The 22,847-nt window shown below is 49.0% G+C and overlaps 9 protein-coding genes across 9 annotated transcripts; 5 read left to right on the top strand and 4 right to left on the bottom strand.

Moving 5' to 3' along the window:
• Positions 1-161: 161 nt before the first annotated feature.
• On the bottom strand, positions 162-3,348 carry PENARI_c005G09399 (uncharacterized protein; the record flags this gene model as incomplete). Its single annotated transcript, XM_022629952.1, has 5 exons — positions 162-1,156; positions 1,901-2,089; positions 2,152-2,360; positions 2,413-3,104; positions 3,154-3,348. The coding sequence occupies 5 exons, from the start codon at positions 3,346-3,348 to the stop codon at positions 162-164; spliced, it is 2,280 nt and encodes a 759-aa protein (XP_022490103.1).
• Positions 3,349-5,215: 1,867 nt separating this feature from the next.
• Positions 5,216-6,082, bottom strand: PENARI_c005G10409 (uncharacterized protein; the record flags this gene model as incomplete). Its single annotated transcript, XM_022630002.1, has 2 exons — positions 5,216-5,783; positions 5,913-6,082. 2 exons carry the CDS (start codon positions 6,080-6,082, stop codon positions 5,216-5,218), a joined length of 738 nt encoding a protein of 245 aa, XP_022490545.1.
• A 1,247-nt stretch (positions 6,083-7,329) lies between these two features.
• Positions 7,330-8,604, bottom strand: PENARI_c005G03217 (uncharacterized protein; the record flags this gene model as incomplete). The annotated part of the gene is made up of 1 exon (XM_022629663.1): positions 7,330-8,604. One exon carries the CDS (start codon positions 8,602-8,604, stop codon positions 7,330-7,332), a length of 1,275 nt encoding a protein of 424 aa, XP_022490178.1.
• Positions 8,605-9,746: 1,142 nt separating this feature from the next.
• PENARI_c005G07503 (uncharacterized protein) lies at positions 9,747-10,109 on the top strand (the record flags this gene model as incomplete). Its single annotated transcript, XM_022629854.1, has 2 exons — positions 9,747-9,810; positions 9,976-10,109. 2 exons carry the CDS (start codon positions 9,747-9,749, stop codon positions 10,107-10,109), a joined length of 198 nt encoding a protein of 65 aa, XP_022490287.1.
• A 459-nt stretch (positions 10,110-10,568) lies between these two features.
• On the bottom strand, positions 10,569-10,919 carry PENARI_c005G12142 (uncharacterized protein; the record flags this gene model as incomplete). The annotated part of the gene is made up of 2 exons (XM_022630074.1): positions 10,569-10,716; positions 10,765-10,919. The coding sequence occupies 2 exons, from the start codon at positions 10,917-10,919 to the stop codon at positions 10,569-10,571; spliced, it is 303 nt and encodes a 100-aa protein (XP_022490464.1).
• Positions 10,920-11,560: 641 nt separating this feature from the next.
• On the top strand, positions 11,561-15,866 carry PENARI_c005G00502 (uncharacterized protein; the record flags this gene model as incomplete). Its single annotated transcript, XM_022629541.1, has 3 exons — positions 11,561-11,884; positions 11,936-14,266; positions 14,319-15,866. 3 exons carry the CDS (start codon positions 11,561-11,563, stop codon positions 15,864-15,866), a joined length of 4,203 nt encoding a protein of 1,400 aa, XP_022490111.1.
• Positions 15,867-17,864: 1,998 nt separating this feature from the next.
• PENARI_c005G09254 (uncharacterized protein) lies at positions 17,865-18,593 on the top strand (the record flags this gene model as incomplete). The annotated part of the gene is made up of 2 exons (XM_022629946.1): positions 17,865-18,090; positions 18,193-18,593. 2 exons carry the CDS (start codon positions 17,865-17,867, stop codon positions 18,591-18,593), a joined length of 627 nt encoding a protein of 208 aa, XP_022490466.1.
• Positions 18,594-19,875: 1,282 nt separating this feature from the next.
• On the top strand, positions 19,876-21,291 carry PENARI_c005G03010 (uncharacterized protein; the record flags this gene model as incomplete). Its single annotated transcript, XM_022629656.1, has 1 exon — positions 19,876-21,291. One exon carries the CDS (start codon positions 19,876-19,878, stop codon positions 21,289-21,291), a length of 1,416 nt encoding a protein of 471 aa, XP_022490516.1.
• Positions 21,292-21,735: 444 nt separating this feature from the next.
• PENARI_c005G08599 (glycosyltransferase family 8 protein) lies at positions 21,736-22,827 on the top strand (the record flags this gene model as incomplete). Its single annotated transcript, XM_022629908.1, has 3 exons — positions 21,736-21,784; positions 21,838-22,273; positions 22,362-22,827. The coding sequence occupies 3 exons, from the start codon at positions 21,736-21,738 to the stop codon at positions 22,825-22,827; spliced, it is 951 nt and encodes a 316-aa protein (XP_022490082.1).
• Positions 22,828-22,847: the final 20 nt, after the last annotated feature.

Genomic DNA, 22,847 nt, shown 5'->3' with positions numbered 1-22,847 from the left:
TTACTGATACATAATAATTGAACACTGCTTTCAAGGAGACATACTTTCACAAGATAGGATTGACTTTTAGGTTTCTAATATACATGTATGTATTCTGGACAAATTTCATCAAACATCAAAAAGAGAACGCTGAAAGACCCAAATGCCCAAATGAAATCAACTCAAACGAACCGAGCCTTGCGCAAGCGCAAGGCAGACAGACGTCGACGCGAGATAACAGTACGGTTGCCAGCAACAGTACCGTTGTGATGCATGGTCACATTCAAGTGATGAGTACCATTGTGCTTGCCATCAATAAGAACAGAAGGCTTATTCTTCAACAGCTCCATCATCTTATGAACAATCTGCTGACTCTCAGCATGTCCAGCATTGTTAACACGACCCTCCTGCTCAGGCTCACGCTGGTTCTGGGTGATCTGCGACAAATGCCAGGAATCCGAGTTCGACCCGGGAGTCTGGATGTTGTTGATATCCTCAATCGACGTCTGCTTCTCAGCACGCACAGGTTCATTGGGCTCGTTCGTCTGCTGTGTGTTGGCTTGCTTGGCTTGCATCTTGGCCTTAGGGTCCACATCGCCATCCGCAATGCCGTTGATATCTTTGTCGCACACTAGGTTCACCCACACTTGGTTGTATGCTGCGAACTGGCGTCCTTTACATTCACTGACCTCGACACCGTTGCGAATTTCCTTGCTAATCAGAGGTGGGTCGATGCATTCTGGGACCTCGTGCACGGTGATGTTGCAGCCGCTGCCACCTTCTAGGAAGGGGAGGTCGTGGTTGTGGGAGAGAAGTTCGCCGTCGATGGAGATGGCGCTGACGATGCTATGCTCGTAGGAGGGGACTGGGATGCTCTCACAGCTGCCGACTGTGATATCTTTAGATGGCGCTGTTTCTTCATAGTTCTCGTATGTGTCTAGCTTGGAGAAGGCGTCGCCGGGGCAGTTAGGGTAGAAGTGTGTCCAGACTCGGGCGACGCTTTGGGCGTTTTGGGCGTGAACTGCCCCAGAGAGCAAGGAGAGGGAGATAAATGATGTGGTGAGGGAATGCATAGTTTGCTTTAGGGCTTCAATATCCGCAAATAGTGATGGTTGGATATCAGAGTGTGATTGATGATCTGATTGTACCTGACGCTCATCACCACCTATTATATAGACTATTGCCTATCATTCCATTAGTGCACCAGGGTAATAGGATGGCGGGGAAGAATGATTGGAATGGCCTTAATGCTGGACGTGAGACGCGTCTAAAGGCAAAATGGGCCACCGGCGTCATACCAGGTGGCGGGATAGTGTCATAAAATTCGATATTCCTTCTATCGATTGGGTAATTGCACATTCCAATCCCAGAATGTTCGTATAATGCCGATCTAGGATCGTGTGTGGTATGTAGGCGTTGCGTTGCTCCCACATTCCAATTGACGGCTGTAAGCCACTGGATGGCTTGGTAGTGCTTGATCTGCAAGAACAATGAAATGTCATTTGTTGGTCAGATGAGAGATGGCAGTTTAAAAATAATTGGCAATCATGCATGAGGTTGGCCGGCGGCCATCATTCCGGTTGAAGCATTTTTATTGGTGGTTCTTAACAGCCAATTGACCCAGGGGCTAAGTGAGATTATATGACTCGATTATGACGATTTGTGATTGGCCTAACTGGTATTGTATTCATTATGGCCAAGCTCTTAAGTCTATGTTCATGAACCACTTGGATTTCTATTGAATTTGCACACGGCGATATGAAAATCACTTGATACACGTCGTAGAATACAGCCACCGTCCGAGGATTAATCGAGCGTAAGAAAGGATATGACTCTCTTTACACCCCTAGCTTGAAACCACCCCAGTTGAGCCTGGAGAACACTCCTTTAGGATCGTATACCGATCTGACTGTCCTCATACGAGCGACATTCTCCTTGGGGAAACCAGCGTAGGGATCCTGCCATTCACCAGCGTCTCCCATATAGACAAATTCAGAAGCAATGCCCTTTTGTTGGTTAATACTGTGGAGGTGTTCGCTCAGTTGACGAGACCAAGCTTCCATACGGAGATCATCCTGTGCGAGGGCCCAGCCAGTGCTGAATTGCCAAACTGTTGAACTGTGGTTAGCTATTGCTGCACGAAAGTCACTTCAATGGGTTTGTGTCACTTACTTATCAGAGGCTCTTCTTCAAGCCCCCAGACATTACCAACGCCATTGGACTTGGCCACACGGACAGAGGTAGGGGAAATGACATTGGTGACGAAGGTAGGATAAAGACCCTCGACATCCGCGACTTGATCCACTGCACCCTTCCAAGCTTGGAAGATCGAGTACAGGGCATCTGCATCGGGCTTCATGGTCTTGTGAGAGAATTGAACCCTATAAATAACGTGAGTATCTAGGTATATCTAGTGGTACGGGGCTCACGTACCGGAACATTTGCTTTGGAGAATCAAGTAGATTGGCCCAAGGCTTGATCGTGGTAACATTGTGGATGCGTTGAATGGCAGGGACCTTTGTGAAGTTGGCGAATTCGGTAGGGGGGTTGCTGATACCCTCCTGAACACCCAGGAGAGTGCCTTGAGCTATCTTGGTGGTTGTATTGTATGAGATGGTAGCAATCATCCCCGCGGCGGTCGGGTCCTCTTCGTTCAACTTGGCAGCCTCACAAACAGCGGCGAGATATTCAGGGATATGGGTTTCGTTGAAGACCTGGATAGTGGTGCTAACTTTTGGCACATTAAATGTCTTCAGTTCAAATCGCGTAACGATACCGAAGTTATTTGCACCGCCTTTCAAAGCCCAGAAGAGGTCACTGTGGGAGGTCTTGTTGGTGGTGATCTGGGTGCCATTTCCGAGAATGATGTCGTAGCTAACAACATTGTCCATGGCGTATCCGTACTTGTTGAAGTAGTGGAAGCCACCGATCAAAGTAAGACCAGGAACCCCGATTGTTTTCATACGGCCTCCGATGCAAACACGGCCATAGGGCTCGAGTGCTGAGTACACGTCGTACCAGGTGAGACCGGGACCCACGTCTACTGTATCTCTCTTCACCTTGATCGAGTTCAAATTTGACAAGGCAATAAGAACACCAGCGTCGATGTTGTTCGCCCCAGGGTACTGTTTATTGTCAGTCCTCTATTCAAGATGAGCCTTGGGATGAGCTTACATTCATATGACCTCCACCCCGAACAGCAAATTGTGCATTGCAGGAACCAATGATTTTAACAGCCTGCGAAACCTCACTGGCGGTATTGGGTACCACAACACAAGCCGGTGAGAGGTTAGCGCGAACATCCCAAAACTTGTCGACCGTCTCAATGACATAGTCTGTAGAGCCTGGGAAGATCATGCGCTTAGGCATAGAATGACCAAGCTTTGCGCAAGCACACGAAACGCCATTTGGAATTTCAAGAGTGCTAGAACAGGTCCCGATGGAACTAGCCAGAGTGGCCGAGGCACTCGCGCTGGAACTCGAGCCGGCATATGCCACGCCCAAAAGGGATAATCCAGCAATAGGGAATACAAGATGCATATTGTGCGCAACAAATTCAAATTGATATAAATCTGTGAGTGAGAATTGATGCTTGAAACGGTAGGAAATAACCCCTTATATAGCAATTTCCAAAAGTTCTGCCCCCTGATCCACGGTAGCAATACTTGTGAGCCTCGATGCTGTTATCCATAAAACCGAGTTTGTTTCGGTAGTTCTTATGGTGATCACGGCAGGGGCTCGGTTTCGGATCGGAATTTTGGATTCTTGCAAGTCCTAGTCATGCTCCACATGATTCTAACTGGGCTGAGCTTGTTTAGGCAGAGAGAGAAAAGTGCTAAGCCATGGCTCAGCACACTATAATTAAGCTTACCTTGAAAACGACACAGCGTTAAGCGGACATAAATACCCAGGTAGTGACATTTATACGGACCCGAACCCGAGGTATTTTTAAGCTTCCGAGTGCGAGGCCCCCACCAATAGAACGCTGATAGCCAAACTTTGCATCTCGGGTTCGGGTTCGTATAATTTCAAATGAGTGTGTTTTCGACTGGGCAGAGCAGGTTCTCTTTAAATGAACATTACGAATTAAAACATATTTCGAAAGAAAATTAGGTTGCCTTTGGCGGTAGTATTAATCGCGGAGCCCAATGGGGTTTATTCTGGATGCGCTTTATATGGCGCCCAAAAGCGGAAGAAATTCGTTCACAAGTCATATTCTTCTTGTGTATTCTATGCAACAGTCGATGAAACGTTAAACCTACTATTTAAGCCAAAGAGCACCATTCAAACAAGCCAAATAGGTGTCTGCTCCTGTAGTAGGAGCATTATTGGATTAATGCTGTATAATGTCGGACCGCGCGATATTTTCTCGAATTCGAAGCACGGCTGCGATATCTACCAGAGTCAACTTGTCTTTGTGCGGCTCAAGAAGCAATAATTCAAGCAAAAGAGGAAAATATGCGTTTGTCAAGCACTAGAGCCATCGGTGCATTCTCTCTCTCATTTCAGCAACCCTTCCATTGGGGGCTGCCATTTTGATAGCTGAAATAGTTTGCCCGGTCAAATATACGTCAATTAATGTACATGATACAAGCAAAGTACTATTAGCATTTAGGTGGAAGTTACCGTAGGGATACAATTGCAGGACCACTTTTTAATCGGGGCGCTATGCTTGTAGATATATTGGCATATATCATCTATAGTTTACCTATCCAGCCCTCACAAATAGCTACAATATTCCCCTAAACTCACCCGGGGATACCTACTCGACTACTGACCGGCTCGCTGCATATAAGTTACAGGCCGTGGATATGTGATACAAAGCCATCTGGGTTCCAACCGCAAGCTACAAACTCAATCGATGTACAGATGGCGCGAGAACGAGGCATCTGAGATCCCTTTGCGGCCAAGCATAATGTGACAACATCGGGAAGATATAAATCACAGTTCATTTTGCCTGATACCAGCATGCGCAAAAAGAAGTAAAGTAACTCCCTGCCAATCAACCCTGTGGGACTTTTTCCTTTAGATTTTCTCCTCGCAGGATTCATCATACATAATCACGTTCTTTAAATTACAGTAATGCCACTGATATCATACCCAGCTCCTGCGTTCATGATGTGTAACTATGCCATGTCTAACCAACATATTACCTGATAGTTTTTAAGCCAACCGTTTCGGGTGGCATTGTGTACTCATGGAAGATTCCCAGACAGCTGCCAACCACCCAGCCCGTTCAATCCTTCTTCTCCATATACGGCAGGCATGCTTCATAAATCTCCTTATAACCAGGGTACACGGAAAACCTCTGGAACACACTCTCATGAACCACCCTCGCAGATTGGAGTGACCCAGCAATAAAGAAGTCAGTGTAGGTCGGCTGGGCACCCAGCACAAATGGACCGTCGGCCTTGTGTGACTGCATCAACTCGCCCACGGCGCGCATACCGTCGGCTAGCGCATTCCAGCTCTGCTCCTCGTCGGCAAGCTGGTCCTCAAGCCTGTGCCCGAGCGATGCCTCGCGCGTACGTCGGAAGTACTTTTGCGCGCGCGGCGATAGGATGCCCATCTTGCGCGGCATCACGGATTTGAAGAAGATCGGGCCGACCACATGGCGTGATTGAGCCTCGATTTCGCGGCCCAATTCCGACGTCAGCAGTACCGGCAAGTCTGGATAGGTTGATTCGAGGAACTGTGCAATCAGGGCGGATTCCATGACGTACATGTCGCTTACTATATGGTGAATGACGGGAACCGTATATTTGTATTTGGATCCCGAATGGGTTTCGCCAGGGACAAGGCCGCTAGGATATTGGAGATTAGAAGACTTCTTCGCGTGCGACTAATATATAATGCTGTACTTTGGGACATGGAACGGAATAAATGGGAAGGTTGGAGGTGAGGAACAAATAACAAGGGCGGACGTGACTCACAGCGCTTTCAGAGTTGGCTCAATGTCCGGAAACTCAAGGAAGACAGTTCTGTAAGGAATTCGCTTATAGTTAAGCATGAGGCGTATGCGCCAGACAACCGGAGAGAAGCAGACATTCTTGGTGCAGGCTAGGTCGTATAAAACAATCTCGGGCTGAATTTGAACGGTCATTTTGTGCTGTGCTCTAATAACACCATAGGCCGGGAGCAAAATCGTAAATGAAGACTTCTGATGGGTCAATTTCACTGTTCGGCTTTACCCTATGTAGGGGTGAGGAATGGGAAAGTGGGTTTGAAATAGCTCTGAAGAGGGGTTGCTGAGAAGGTGCAAATAAAAGGGAAACGGCCACCGTGGTAAACCAAATAAAATACATATCTTGTGGTTTCGTAGTGTTACGTAAAATACATGTTCTATTTTCGGAAACGGGGGATCTACAGCCAAAATATATCAAGATATGCGTGGTGAATTATGAGAGAGATTCCAGAGGTAACTTTGACCAGGAGCTTCGGTAGAAGGAGCATGAGCCCCAGGCCATCAAACGCGCAACCAAAACAACCATGGCTCCAAGCAGACTGCGACATCCACGTCCAGAGCAGATGCGATAACTCTATCAAGCATGTGTAACGCCGGTAGTACACTATGCATCGACAGTCTGGCATGATCCGCTACGCGACAAGGCTCACCTTCAACACTTGAACACAGCACAGAGGACTCCGCTGTTCTATATTTTATCGGCATTCAGTCAGTCTTAACGCTGATGAAGTCTCCATATGGGATCAAATGCGATATTATGAAGAAGATTAGACCAAATAGACATATAGAGATATGCATGGGACCTAAGAGACATGACCAGCGGGACATGCTCATCATGTTCAACAAGCTAGGATGTGCTTTTGCGAAACGAAGAAGTTTCAGTAGATTTGGGAGAGCATTTGCCCAAGGAGAAATCTGACGGTAAGTCCTTTGTATATTGAACACAAATTTGGATTGATATTGCAACTATTTGTTCGAGACCGACACATCAATGCAGATAGAGCAGAATTGAGACTTAATAGTCTTCCTTGGCTTTTGAAGCAACTGCAAACACTGCATCCTCGGCAAAATGACGATTTAAACCCTAAAGAAACAATTGCATTAGGAATGAGCGAAGGAGACATGCCGAAACCTAAGGGCGAATCAGGTGACACGAGAAGATTTCAGGATAACTTATTAGGCGGAGGAGACAGAGAGAAGAAGAGGATGATGATTCTCTATGAGGAGCAGTGACTAAATAGGTCTTGGACTAGGGCTAGTAAACAAACAAAGGAGGGCTGAACCCTGAGACAGCAATGCTATGCCAATAACCATGAAATGAATAACCATGAAATGAAGAGGCAGTATCCTTATTCGTGCGAAGCCCTAATTGGTATTTAAAAAACTTATTCCAAGAAGATTCGCCTATTGAACTTCGACCGAAAGCTAAAATCCATCGGTATATAGTCATTAAGCCAGCCCCACAGATAAGCTGCATACACAGAAACGGCCCAATCTGGAATCTTCGCTGGCAACTGACCATGGCCTAAATGGATTGCCATGTTATCAACGAAGAGCTCTGACAGTTTATCACCCTCCAGAAGTTTTGATGCTGCAATGGCTGCTAGCTTGTTTCTCACTTCTGCGAGAGGGAGCCTATGTGCATCGAAAACCATATTCATAGCCTTGAAGTATTGGCGGCAGGGACTGTTGGAGGCTGAAAAGAAGCTGGTCTTGATGTTTCCCATTTGAGAAAGGGCCATCGCCTGCTGCTCAATAGTATCCCAACCAGGGAGCGGTTTCAGTCTCATGTCACACATGTGCTCCTGGAGGACAGTCACGGTCTCTAGGCGTGAACCAACAAACGGAGCAATAAGTGGCTTGAATGCCTCGGCGAAGTGACTTGGCAAAACAGGGAGTAAGCCCCATGGCTGCAAGGCGGCCAATGCATGAGCAACTAGCACTGTCTGATGAATCTTCCCCAAACCTAAGGAAAAGCCGGGATTGACTCTTTCCATTGTCTCCCGTTCGTATTCGATATCTACCATTGTTTCAATCGAGTACTCCAGTATGTCAGCACCTGAGATGGATAAGAATTGCTCCAGAGTATATTTGATCTGATCGAGTTGAGCAGCAGAAGGCCAAGCCGTCCAAGCGCAGAGGCTAGCGGGGCCATCACTTTCAGCTGATGTTGCCGCAGGGATAATGACGCGGCGGCCCCCACGCTTTGGCGTTCGCAGTATACCCAATGAATAATCAATGCATCTCTGAACTGGCAGTTTGTTCACGTAGCGTTCAAGGTCGGTAATATGTCTGCAGCCATCATGAGGATCAAAACGTCCAAGTTGTGAGAATGGTCCTCTTTCAACGAGATCCATAGTGCCGAGAAATCCAGTAGATGAAGTCAAACCGGAGATAGAGAACTCGGATATCCGAAATCCACATATAATGAGTAGTGCCGTAAATTCATTCCTGGTGAAGCCGTAACTGACCCTCCCTCCTTCAAATACCATGTCAGCAAGTCGAGGAGCTTCACCAGGACCGAGGTTACCACTGACAGCAGGAAACATCCGTGCCTCAGGGCCGCCATAATTGATCAGGTCTAGCGGGTTGATGCCGGCGTGTGCAAAGAGGTTGCTCCAACCACTGGTCCCGCCACCTTTCCTATAGTCCCAAGTCATTGAGATGGTCAAGTCCTCTCGGTACGCTCTTTGAAGCCACCCTTGAAAACACGGAGCGACACCTTCCACCAAGCCATGTTCGGGCATATTTCTCGTTGGAATGAGGATCGCCCAGTCCCCGGCAGATCTAACCATCAGAAACTTCCTCGACCTGACTAGGGTAATCGCGAGAGCTCGTATTTGAGAGATTATAGCTATCAAGCCGACTCCGGCGAATAGCGCTCCTAGCCATGTCCCAGCCGCGGATGCAATATTAATGTTGTCGCTCAAGAGGAGAGGTGTCATGGCGATTTATACGGCTTTTTCTACTTCCATATGTCAGCCTTCTTGGTCCGAAAAAGGAGTATGATAAGACCCATACGAGGAGAGGATCAACTGCATCAGTGTCAAACGTGCGAATGTTGGAGTTTTGAGGTGCGAAAAAATATAATGCTGAGAGACTGGCAGGATAAGGTGTACATAGCCCCGCCCGCCGCACAGCAAGATGATGGTACCCGCCTTTACGTCGACGTAAGAATGTAAGCCACTTATTTATTATAACACATATTCCTGCATATACCACGTTCTGTTCAACCTGGGCGTTAGAGGCTGTGCACTTGTAAAGAACCGAGGAAGACGTTAATCCACCAATATACGGGGGACAGTAACATTTCGTCCATAAAACATGCCTTTAAGCTTAGATGCTGACAAACGTTCTTTTTACCCCTCGTTCGTAAGGATGAGGTGAGCAGTGCGTTGTTAAGCCAGGGGTTAACATCCAATCAACTGTCACCTGCAGCCTCTGCAGGCCTAGCTAGATTGAGGTGTCAACTTGCGTTTCCCCTTCTCCGTCAATCCGCCCCGTATGGCGGGGGGCGTTTATTAGACGAGAGATCCCTTTATCGGATCCTGCATGACGCGGAGTAGGTGATATCCGTCGCTGCCTTCTGATTTATGACTGACAGCCGGCTGTTGGGTTGGGGCCAGAAAGGCTGTTGTGTGTGAAAAAGTGTATTCGGGATGGTCCGTCCCCACCCGGCACAGGAAACTTAACAAGCTTTCTTTTCCTCGTACTTGCACCCTTTTTGCATTTTTTTGGCCTGCCTTCTCTCATACCTCGCATAATTAAATTTGCACCTGTGTGTCTCACACGACCTTTCCCCATGTCTCCACGTGTCTACAGAGCCAAGACAGGGTTGGTGCAGTTTATTTTCACTCTGACAAAGGGTATGTGTACTCCTATGGAACGGCCTAAAATCGAAGTATTTGCCGAAGGCACCATAACGACAGAAATTCACATGTTGCCTATAGCTTTTAAAAAAGCTTCATAGCTTTAGTCGACTCAGAGGCCTCTTCGACTGGCATTCCCTCAGTGCGGCGGATGCTTTCTAGTCTTTCGCCGCATGGCCGTTGAGGCTGTCGCGGACAACTTTGAGACAATAATCTCAGGCTTCATTGCCAGACTCTGCAAGAATTCTTCTGAGAACCTAGGGGAGCCTTCATTGAGAAGCCAGACATTGTCTTGATAAGCAGACAAGATTGAAATCCCAGTCTGGTGCGCCTTGGAATCCTACCCCAGATCGGTCAACATGCACAATGCACCCATCGATACCCCTCTCAGGCCCTGAGGACTATATCCCCATGATGGGATGTAGTACCTGAGGTGATCGCAATTGTCACCTGGGATGATTATGAGATTCGCGCAAAGGCCGAACTCTTCCAAAACCAAAGCGGCCAGGCTTTCAGGGTCCGCCCATCGTGGAGTTTTTGGGATTGGATAGCCTGCATTGTCAAATTAAAGTCTAATGGCACATAATTCAACACACGTGTACACTTCCCAGTGCGAAAAGAATAACATAGGACTTTCCCTGGCGGCTCTAATCGTGGGGTAGGTATCAATTTCAAATGGCTTGAGGTCAGAGAAGTGGGCTTCTCGAAGGAGGTTCTCGAATATCAATCCCGCAACCCACAAAAGTCCCAGCAACTCAGACATAGATTCTTCCTATGTGATTTGCACCGAGGAACACGCCACAGGACTCTGAAGTAGTGTTTGCCGGCGAGTCTCTGTAGTGTAGGTCTGCACCAGCGGTGACAAACCTTCTGGCAAACTCACGATGCATTCTATGCTGCTCACTGCTCATTGTAGTATTCCATTATTTTACCAGGATCGATAGAGCTAACCCCAGGTAGAAGTCACATGGCAGGGTGGTAATTTGCAGGCCCGTGAATGCTAGCCAATCCAGAGTGTCAAATACCTTGACATCATGGAACACTCCGTGGATTCCAAAAAGTTCGTCGATGGGCTCGGCTGCATACTCGACTCTAGAGCAGACCATCTTGAATAAAAATTTGGTACCCTCAATAAGAAGCGGTAGGTACCTACGGAGCTACTTATATATTCGCACAGAGTACTCCGCACTCCATCAGAAGGAAAGCTTGACCTTTATTAACCCGGCATCGACCCAAATCTGCGTCGCCCTAATGTGGGTCGCAGTAGGTCTAAACTGTGAACGGTGGATATTCTTCAGCTGAAATGTGGCGCTTGGAGATTTGCTGGTGGGGTAATGACGTGAAGGGCAGATTCGCATGAGTTCGTCGACAACTGTTCGTATCCCAGCATTATGCCCCAGGTCTGTCGCTTCAATAAGCGCAATCTCGGTGAGAATATCATGGATAGAAACCGTGATACTGTTCTGTTGCTCCCGTTCTTCCACTCTTGTGTGGGACTAGGAGGCCTCTGGGAACGAACATCGGGATAAGGCCCACTGCGCTAGTATATGACAGATTGGATTGGATCTTGCCGTGCCGATCAACGGGCTGGTAAACAAACCAATCGACAAAGCTAAATCGACTCTGCTCGGTTGGACTTTTTTTCTCCCCCTTTTCTACTCCTCTTCCCCCCTGGGATTTGAAGTTTTTACTAAGTGCTGTATGGTTGGATTCGCTATCCTAAAAGATGGCAACGGGAGTCACCACAATGCAAGTGGCTACAATGCAGGGAGCCATGGTGGAACCGTCACCCAACCAGGCGCCTGAGGGACCGGATGATATGTGGACTGAGAGGCTTGCCAGGGAGTGGAAGGAGATGGAAAGGCGAGTGAAAAAGCTAGCAGAATTGTCTCGCGGGACAAAATACGAGGAGAACCTACAGCCTGGAAATGTGATCCAGAATCTGGAAAGAGTGCAGGCGAAATCCAAGCAGAAAGCGAACTCTACCTGGAACAAGATCAGAGACAGCCTGAACGACACTCTCACTGTCATCGGCAAGGTTGGAGGGATGGCCGCCGATGCCGCGTCACAGGTAGGTTGCTCCACTGGACAGAGAAAGAGTACGTGACTGAACCGAAAGCAGGTCTTCGGTCCTGCTGGGCAATGCTACAACGCCATCAACTTTGTCATCTCTGCATGGAAGGGCTACGTAGAGGCCTTCGAAGTACTGAATGGGCTCCTTGAGGATTGCGCCGAGTTCCTCAATCGTCTGCCCTCGTACACGCAGGGAGGCATGGATGCCAATTTGTGCAGAGTGACTAGTAAAACGCTCGGAATTTTTATAGATATCTGTGGTCGGGCCTTGAAGCTTAAAACCTCTCGCAGTTCGAAGATCGTGATGTTCGCCAAGATCGCCTTTCTTGACAAGGGTGATTTCTCGGACCTCAGGGGCGACATGGACAAAAACACTCAACGAGAAATGCTGGGTGGCATCGCCGGGGCCTATAAACATTCTCGAATCGCGGCAGAGGGAATCACGGCAACAACGGCCTTCTTCGCTGATAGCAAAGCGGAAAGACTAGAGAAGGAACAAGAGAAACGCGACAGTCAAGCTCTCATGAATGCCCTGTCCTTCGAGGAGACCCCTGAGACCTGGAATTTCGTGACGCAGGAACCCATCGAAACCTGGAAAACAATCAACAACACGATCCATAATCGTCGTGTGGCAGGGACTGGCGCCTGGCTGCTCAAGAATGACCTATTCAAAGCCTGGGCCAAATCTGGAAATGAGCCACTTCTCGCATTCGTGGGCGAAGAAGGCGCAGGAAAGAGCCATTTGATCTCCGCCGCCATCAGCCACCTACGAACCCGCGATGCCTTGCCAGTTTCCAGCAAGGACGGGAAATCCAGGCGTCTGGTTGCCTTCCACTATATCGACAACGCAAAGCCTAACGCCGGGTTCTACGATCTGGGAAAGTCGATTATCTGGCAGTTTACCGCAAGTGATGCCTCCTACAAACAATCTGTCGCTGCTGCCTGTCGCAATGCTTACATCCAGCCAAAGGATGTATTGCACCGGCTACTGCTGGACAATGACGAGGACTTGGAGAAGATCGATGCGGTATTTTTTGTCGTGATCCACAACCTTGGTGATAATCGCTCCATTGTCGACGAGACGTTTATCAAATTCCTAGACAACCTGCGTTCCAAGAGCTCGGCAGTCCGTGTCCTATTTAGCACCACGGAAGGTACCATCGAGAAGCTCAAGATGTACGGTATTTCTTGTCCCACGATCGTTATCAGCGAAAAGAATGAGTCCGACAGACGAAAGTACATCGCCCATCGGATGGACCGGATGCGCGTGCTCTCCAATACTAGAGAACAGAAAGTTACTGATGTCCGGAAAATGATTCAAGACCATCTTTGCGAGAAGATCAAGGATAGCTACCACCGGATCAATATGGATCTTGACAGGCTCGACCCTCTAGAAACCGAGGAAGAAATCCGCGAGAGCCTGCATGGTGCGGGCAGGACCTTGGCACAGCATGTTCAGGATGAGATCGAAAACCTAAATAAGAATCGGACATCCAAAGAATTGGCCGAGATCAACGAGATCATCCTTTGGCTCGGCTTCGCCAAGGAGCGAATGTCACCAGAGATCATGACGGCTGTGCTGCATGTCAAAAACAACGGTGCTTCCCTGCGTCCGCTCCAGGATCGGCTTAAGGACAAGTTCCGTTTGTTCGAAATCAACGACGATGGATTCGTCGACTTTCGAGCTACAGATATGTCGGTCAGGATCCAGGAGCGCCGCAATGTTGCCCGGGGTCAGCAAAAGAGTATTCACGCCGTGAGCAAGAACGAGGTTGATATTGTCAATCACTTTCTCAGAACCGTGTGTCCGTCGGATTTGCTTGATAAACTCGAATTGACCAAGCATTTCGATAAGAAACTGGAAACCGGACAAGAACAGATCTGTCGGGAAGACAGGCTGACAGGCAATTTCCTGATTGCTAAGGCATGTGTTGCTGCGTTGGCCGATGATGATCCCATGCTGTCAGTATTGCGAGAATATGCAGTCGTTCATCTGGTGCATCATATGCTCGAAACCAGACGAGAATTGATCTCCCCGGACTCGCTTGCTACATTTGGATTCGACCTGGCAAAAATATTTCATGATCCAAAGGTCATTGACAATCTTTTATGGGTTAGCACGCCCTATCCAGCCCTGCCACCATTGCTGTGCAACGACAAATTTTTAGAGGAGATTTATAGCTGGACGAAGGAACCCACCGTTGCTTCGAAGATTGACGCAGAGAGACCAACTGATTGGTGGAAGGTCGATGACAACAACGATCCCAAAACACTGATTGAGCCTTCCATTCGCCAGATGGCGGTGCAATGTTTCCTGCGGGAATCACGAGCAGAAGTTTCGGTCACTGCATTCAACGCTATCCAGGTCTTCTGTCAACAAGTAAATTTTCTAACGGTTTCTTGCTACCTAAGCTAATCATTTTCCTCGTCAGATGGGAAAGTGTCCCGATGCTGTTGCAGAGTTGCGGCAACCATCTTCAAATGAAGTCGAAAAGTGGTGTCAGGTTGCACTCGGAAAACCAGTGGATACGTTATGGGATACCCAGATGGCCATGATACTCAGAAACCACGGTGCAATTTCCGAGGCAGAAAAAAGATGCCACCGGGCGCTCAAACATTCTCCGAACAACTGGCGAGCCTCACTTCTTTTGGCCAAACTGGTCGAATCTCCAAAGGAAGCAATCCGTGTTCTGGAAAAGCTCACTAAGCGCTTTGAAGAAAAAGAGAAGCTTCAAGAGAAGTATGTGGAGGCCTTCGCCGATATTGCCTACAACCTCGGACATCGATACTGGGATCAGAACATGGTTGACGAGGCAATCCAATCGTATACCGAATCAATTGAACGAGATCCTTCCGCCTACGAGCACGCATTCTTTATCACATTCAGATACAGCGCGACAGGAAAATGGGATAAAATCTTGGAGCTCCTCGACAAAATGTCTGAACTTGACGATGCTCACCTCACACTCATGATCTTAGCGATGTCGAAGAATCCGGAATTCCATACATTTCACACAATCCTTCTGCGGGCCCTGCTAGAGACCGATAAACTCGAAGTCTCGATCCTTGAGATGAGATATGGGAATGCGATACGCATTGCCAAGGATCAGGAGGACTACACGACCTCGTTCTACCTTCGACACTTCTATGCAAGCGCTCTCTCTGCTCTTTGGCCCGCCCCCATGACAAAGGTGAGGGACGTGTTAGAAGATGCTGTGAAGGACCTTACACATACCAATTTGGATCTCCCTCGCGCTTTTTTCCTGGTAGGATATAGGCTGGGAGCAATCTACCTCGGCGAGGCCAAGAAGGCAAGGGCAGACAAAGGGCCAGACGCTGCAGAAAAGGCGCTGAGGAAGCTTGGGGACATTGTACCCGAGTCACTCATGGAAAGCCAAATGCGTCTCCCTCTGAGCCTCTTTGCTGCCAGGTACCACAAAATCAACAACGATGAAGAATCCGCACGAGCTTCGGCTCACAATACGTTGAGAATAGCCATTGAGCTTCTTTCGGACAAAGATTCCAGCAACGACCTACTGGCCTACCAAAAGATCCTCTATGCCGCCATTCCCTTCCAGGATGAAAGGAATGTTAATGCCGCCCTGGCGATGATGAAACTGGAGACTTCGTTTACGATGACCTGCTCCTGCGGTTGTGGGCACCCATGGGACACCCCTGAGAATATGTGGTTCTGCATGGACTGCATCCGAGTCGTCTTGAGATCTTGTTGCAAGGACAGAATCAAGGACAAGAAATTGCCCAACTCCGTTTGCCACGAGTCACACGAACACTTCGAAATTGGGCCATGGGATGCGGAGAAAATGAGTCAGGTACAGGAGGGTCACGTACCATACAAAGGTAAGGTCATCACCATGGAAGAGTGGAGGAAGAAAATCATTGCTAAGTATGAATTGGGCAAATCAATCATGGACAAGTATGAAGCTGGCAAATCCGGGGTACGAAATGCTCTTCGCCACTAATTTTGGTGAAGCAAGAGCGCCATATAATTATGCCAAGTTGCATCCACACTCGCTGAAGCTTGATGGTACATTCCCCTGTATACACTCACAAATCGTTTCCCTATCCATGTCTTGAAACAGTCTGGTCTTAATCTAGTTACTTTCTCAAATGCCCCTGCTAATTTGGATCGTCTTGGTTGATGACGGTAATAATGTGTCTCCTTATAATACAGGACCCAAATCCCATCCACGGCAGCGAGAGATGCTATCAATGAGCTTAACAGAGTTAATTGCCATCTCATGAAAAGAAATATTGCCAATGGATTAGATCTCGGCCTAGGTCAGATCTATTGGCAACGTTTTATCGCAATATGGAAAATTGTCATTCTGGTATCAAACGACCCTAGGAAAACCAGACACCACATTTCTCATCGCACTTTTAGATATGCGTCAAGAATTTCATTCACTTCTCAAGTGGATGGGCTGGCATTCCTCATTTGAGTCCGACGGATATTTGTATTGCCTGCTAGTGTTTCGATGCCACTAACTATAGCCAAAGCTGTAAGAAGAACTAATTTTTCCGCCGTGTCAGCCGTATCTCCAATACTTCAATAAAAGAGTCACATACGAGAACATACGAGAGCCACAATCGAAGACAAATGAGGCTATGGTAAAGGCCGTTTGCGCATCATTTTGAACAACTGCCCAGATAATTCCTAACGCAGTTGAAACCGCTAGTAGGCTCAAAACAGCCACTAAGAATCTATGAGAACACCAGCCTTCGACAAAGACTCCAGTGCAAATCGCCGGTGGGGCTGCTGGAGGTTAAAAATCCATTGAATCCACTCGCCATTTGAATGAAGCTTGTCGGTGGACTAGACCTATCGGGGGGTCAGGTGACCCCCAAAACAGGTTCAGATAGTTTGTTTGGCCTCAACCTCACTCCTTTCTTCCTCTTTCTACCCCCGCTCTCTTCGTCCGTTCTTTTTCTTTTTACAGAGATTCAATTCATGCAGTTCTCTGCCTTTTGCTCCCTATCTGTAGCTCCCAGAGAATCCAATTGGCTCCGCAGGTTTATGTTCCGTTGAGACACCTCACCAGCATAATGACGGCAACACTACCTCCGGAACTGTTATTCCAGATCGCAACTCTTCTGCAAAATGATGGGAATTCTCTAGTTCCATCCACTTGTGTTTGTCGCTCATGGCAGGCGGCTTTTGAACCCCTTATCTACTCTAACCTAGCTGTCTATAGTGACGATGAACACAAAGAAGAGGGGCAACGTGGAATTTCTCTCCAAAATTTCCAAAAGCTCATATCCGGCGATCATGCTATGCGGAAAACCTACATCCGAAAGCTTGAATACAATATCCTCGTCCCCTACGAAGTCTTAGACTGGACCGCACGCAAACATTGGGAGAGTCCTGAAAATTATACTATAGATAACCCTATCCGAAAGGACAACGATCTAGCTTTTCAGACAGCTATAGTTAGCCTTTTCCAAGAGCTTCAATCATGGGATCAAAATTCCCGTCTGAGATTAAATTTGGCTATTCGAGGTCGTCGGCAAGGTCTTGCACCGGAACCACATACTCAGCACTCAGAAATCGCCGCTGACTATCGTTGGGATTATCGAGATGGGCGTATATTATCGATTCCCCCATATAGAGCGCGGTTCCTCAAAGATATGTCGGATCTACCATCTCTTCCGTGCATTGAGAAGCTCTCTTTTCTAAGCCATAACCAAATCTGGACTGGTGCAATACGGACTATAATTCAACGTTGTACCCAAATCGTTGAATTGGAGCTAGATCTTCAGGGATTTGTCCGTCCAGACCACCTAGAGTATATACAGGCACGTCGCGAAGGTGAGCTATACCCTTTTTGTTATGACCTTTCATTAACCATAGGAATTTTACTAATAGCTATATAGCGTTGTCTTCTTTAGTTGGTTCTATTCCGAAGAGCCTAAGAGTGCTACTCTATCAAGGGCATGATGATGCCCCGTGGAAACCAGCCATGTCCCCGCTCAATGTCGTCACTTCTGGTGTTGATGGTATGAGCTCCAATTTACGAGATCTCAGTATTCACCTTCAGCAACTAAAGTTGGTGGACACTACTATCGCATATGACTTTTTGTGTCCTTTAGATGAAAAAGGTCAGCCTAAACCGGGTTCATTGCAGTTGAACTGGCCCTACCTAGAGGTATTAGAACTTGAGGGTATACCACCTTGGCTTCCTTCAGGTAAGAAATCGGTCCCTCCTAGAACAAGAAAGCACCAAAAGACAATAGAAAAAGTTGAAATGAAGTATATCCAAGACGTCTAACAACAAACAAATCAAAAAGGAGAACCAACTTATCATAACACACCGGAAGACCAAAGCGAAATCGACGAGATTGAAAATTGGGAAGACGTGATATGCGATGTCGAAGCGGGATGGGGCGGGCCGGAATTACCGACTGAAGAACATTTCCATCGACTTCTCATATCGCTCGGCTATGCGGCCCAGCGCATGCCCCGTTTAAAGAACTTGAAAATTGAGGTGGTGAGCCATCGCCAGTTTACCTTCTGTCTTCAGAACAAGGCCGAGATTATCTTGAAATGGGAATGTTTTCACCCATATCGGCCAGATAGTCGGGTGGCAAAGGCGTGGGATTTTGACTTGGATGATGTGAAAAGTCACTCCCAATACGAGGATGAAAGTTCTGTGATACTTCGAACCTGGCCGCCCAACACCCCTATCTAGCCCGCTGGATCAAGACACAGGAATTACAACGGCAACTGCGCTCTCTTTCGCGAAGCACGGTGCACGAAGACTTGCTGTTGCAGATCTCAATTTTGAGGGGGGTTCAGGGGTCTCTTCCTGAACAAAGACGTCGTGGCTTTCCTCGAGGATGCACATTTATCGCTCAAATCAAAACGCATATGCAACCCACGAGGTCCTTTTGCCAAATCTCTTATTCATCACGCTGCAATGGGTGACTGTACGGAGCTCCTTCTTTATCTGCTACAATGGAAGCAGGGGGCAGCAAAGGAGGACCGCGACCAGAATAAGCAAAATCCTCTCTCTTGGGCTGCGGAATATGGGGCATTGCGTGTGGTCGAAATTCTGCTGGAGAACGGGGCAAAAGTTAATTCTGTGGATGATATGTACATAACACCATTGTCATGGCTGATACAGGCGGGTACGGGCACGAGCCGGACGGCGACAGAAGCCTATCTGAGAAAGAGTGGTGCGAGGGAGAGAGGTGCTAAGCGGGCTTGTATCTTGAGAAAACTCGGAATGCTCTAATGGATTTAACACGATTAACCCTAATTCCCGAAAACCATGTGCAGACTACAGTGCTGTACTACAACTCTATCTATTTGTGTACGTGTGGTAGACTGTACAGTAGGTAGGTAGGTAGGTAGGTAGGTAGGTAGACGTCATAGCAATCCCTTTGGCCATCTGCAGACAACTCATTTTTGTGATATCTTGGTAGTTGACGGTTGGCTGACGCCCACAGCTTCCGTGGCAGCCACTCATCCACCTCTCGGTCGGAATCGCTTCTTCCACCATCGCGGCAGCTTCAGCCAGGATCGCGATAACCTGTGGAACAGGGACTTCCGTCGGTTGGTCGGACGCTCTTCTGATCCTTGCATGGACGATCCAGCGATGAATTGGGGCCTAATGCTAAATTCGGGTAAGCTCTCTACGTATCCAGGTTACGTCGGTGCAGGTGTCTGTCACAGCCCTGTATGGCTTGACACCAGGTGCGTCAGCCGACTCAGTCCTCACGCTCGGTCTTCGCGGTCATCATGCTATCCCAAAATGATAGTTAGTCGTTCTCTCAGAGACGACTCCTCTCCACCCTGATCCGCAAGCGATCGGGGCATTTTGGCCCCCAAAGGGCGAGATTCCACGCGGTGCTTAGAGCAATTAATTATTTGTCAAAAGCATCTTCGTTCCTGCATTCCCTATTTCAATCGCCATGACCAACTAGAGGTCCGTCCTACATCGATCACCCAGCAATCACCCTCGCCTCAACATGCCGTGGACGACAGCCGAGCACTCGCCGAACACCTTCACCCGGCCTCTTGGCCCCAACGAGGTGTTCATCAAGCTGGTCAGTGATCCCGGCCACCCGCTCGGTCGTGAACACTGGGCAGTCAACTACACGGCCACCATCACTCCTCGCGGGGAATTCGCGGCCTTGTCGGGCTCACCCGACCTTCTATCAAGTCTCATCCGCTACAGTTGGTTGCATCTGCGCTTCCAGTACCCCAGTCTGGCTGCGCATCCGGACTCCTCCAACTCCAACGTCGTCTACACGGTTCCTGACTCTGCCGAGGCTCTTAACGAATGGGCCTCGCAGACCTTTACCATGGAGGTTGACGCCCTGTCCGCCAACGAGGTGATTCGCACCATTGCACCAGCTGCCGACGCCCGACTGTACTATGTCCCCCAATCGAGTGAGCTGCTCCTGCACACCGCACACTGGCGCATGGACGGTGTGGGCGGCCTGCTCCTCCTGGGCCAGCTGGTGGACCTGATGGTCTCGCACGCCGACAACCTCCTCTCGGGGAAGCCGCCAGACCCGTTCCATTCCTTCCATTGGGGATCGGAGATCTCACGGCTGACGCCACCAGTCGAAGAGGCCGGCAACATGCCCCTCACCGTGACCGACGAGCAGAAGACTGTCGCCCACGCGGCGGTCGGTACCTTTGCCCTGGCGGCGGGCGCCCTCGGGGTGCCCTATACTGGCGATGCCTCGACCGTGCCCTCCGGCACGCGGGCTGCCGAGCTCACGTTCTCGCCCGCTACCACGTCCGCCGCCGTGTCCGCCGCAAAGGCACGCGGCGTCGGGATCACGGCCGCCGTGCATGCCAGTCTAGCCGCGATCAACTTCCGGCACGCGATCGCCGAGCACCAGGGCCGCCACTACACCAGCACCATCAAACAGTCGCTGCGGCCGTATCTGCCCGAACCGTACTCGACCCCAGCAGCGGCAGCCGGGCTATACACGTCCGGCTGGTTGGCGCGGGTCGACGCCTCCGGGACGTGGGTGGAGAATGCCCGCATGTATCAGGCGGAGTATCAGAAGGGCATCAGCAGGGAGTATCTCCAGGCGCACCGGGAGTATGCGTCCACTTTGGTTGAGATAATTAAGAACCTGCCGACTCCAACAGAGCCGCCCAGCGATATCGATATCAGCAGCATGGGGATCATGGAGAAATATGTAGAGCGCGAATATGGAACCCCGGAGCGCGGGTTTGGCATCACGCATGCCGGGGTGGGCGTGGAAATGCTTTCGCGCCAAGGAGTGGTTTTTTTGTGGACGTTTCGTGATCAGTTGACACTGCGGCTGGTGTATAACGAGGCTTTCCACACCCCGGGGCAGATGACGGAGTTTTTACACGACATTCAGGCGGACCTGTTGAAGCAATTGCAGGTGTCGGAGTAGGAGACTGTAGATCAAATATGTTTCACGATAATAGATAGGCAGGCCCAAACTATACAAGAAAAGGCAGCCTGGAGTCCAATTTCTCGCCGCTTTCGGAGGATCTGGCAGGTAAGAGGATGTGGACTAGACAAAAAGAGGAATACAGTTTGAAGGTGCTCCCATTTCAGAAATCGAAGTGGTATTTGCATTATCGAATAGCCCCTATTGCTACCTATATCGCACGTGTGTGGGGATTTTCGGAGAAACTCCCGAGTCGATCAGCCGATAAGAGTATTTTATTGGCGAGGCCCGGCAAATATTTGAACGTTGCCCGCTGTCCCTCTTACATCCCCCCCACCAACTATTCGTGCGTCTCCATGTCTTGACCACGATTGATCTTCGACGGTCGAGTATCAATTAACCAACCAGAGGGGATCCAGCAACTAAAACAGTCGGGTTGCAATCATGATAGCTGTAGCCGAGAACGGGGTTCCCAAGCCAGGTCCCACCAAAGGTATGCATTGCGCAAGAAAATTGCCTACTCTGCAGTATGATAACGCCTACTAGTCTGGACAACCCTCATCACCAACACGGCCTACCTGACGGGCCTCTTGACCTTGGAATACTCTCTCCGCAAAGCGGGCTCCAAGTATCCGTTGGTGGCTCTCTATACGGACACATTCCCCGCCGAGGGCCACAAAGCCCTCGATGCCCGGGGAATAATGAAGCAACGTGTCGAGTATCTCGTGCCATCAACACCCAAGGAATACACCAATGACCCGCGTTTCTACGATTGTTGGTCGAAGCTCACGCCGTTTTCGCTCGTGGAGTATGAGCGCGTCGTGCAGCTGGACAGCGACATGCTCGTCCTCCAGAATATGGACGAGTTGATGGAGCTCGAACTAGATGCCCCGGAGTTGAATGGCAATGGAGATCGCGTATTTGCCGCTAGCCATGCCTGTGTCTGTAATCCGCTTAAAAAGCCTCATTACCCGGTTGACTGGTAAGAGGTATCCCTCTATCAACTGGATTCTCGCAGAAATGGGTGGAAGCACTAAACCTCCATTTCGTATCTGACCGTTTCAAAACAGGATCCAAGCCAATTGTGCTTTCTCTTCTCAGCATGAAAATCCAGATGCCGCGCAAGAAATCGGTGCTCCGCCAACCACGGGCCTTAGCATTCCGAATGGTGGCCTACAAGTCGTGAATCCGTCTAAAGGGATTTACGATAAAATTGTTGCTCAGCTCGCTACATCTGCAACGTCAAGCTACGAGTTCGCCGACCAGTCTCTCCTCGGAGATATGTTCCACGGCCGTTGGGTTGCACTCCCATATATCTATAACGCTCTCAAGACTTTACGGTGGGAAGGCGTGCATGACGCTATTTGGCGCGATAACAAGGTTAAGAATGTCCATTACATTCTCAGCCCGAAGCCATGGGATGAAGTTCGTGAAGGTCTTCAAAAGAGCCAGGACCCATCGCATGTGTGGTGGATTGAAATGAATGAGGAGAGAATCAAGGATGAGGAGCTCTTGGGCAAGAAGGATGAATTCTGAGTTCTTTGCAGCGAATTACG

This window comes from Penicillium arizonense (assembly GCF_001773325.1).
Source record: "Penicillium arizonense strain CBS 141311 chromosome Unknown PENARI_contig005, whole genome shotgun sequence".
In the NCBI taxonomy this organism is placed as follows: Eukaryota; Fungi; Ascomycota; class Eurotiomycetes; order Eurotiales; family Aspergillaceae; genus Penicillium; species Penicillium arizonense.
Note: the sequence above shows the minus strand (reverse complement) of the source record. Positions and strands in the feature narration are given on the sequence as shown.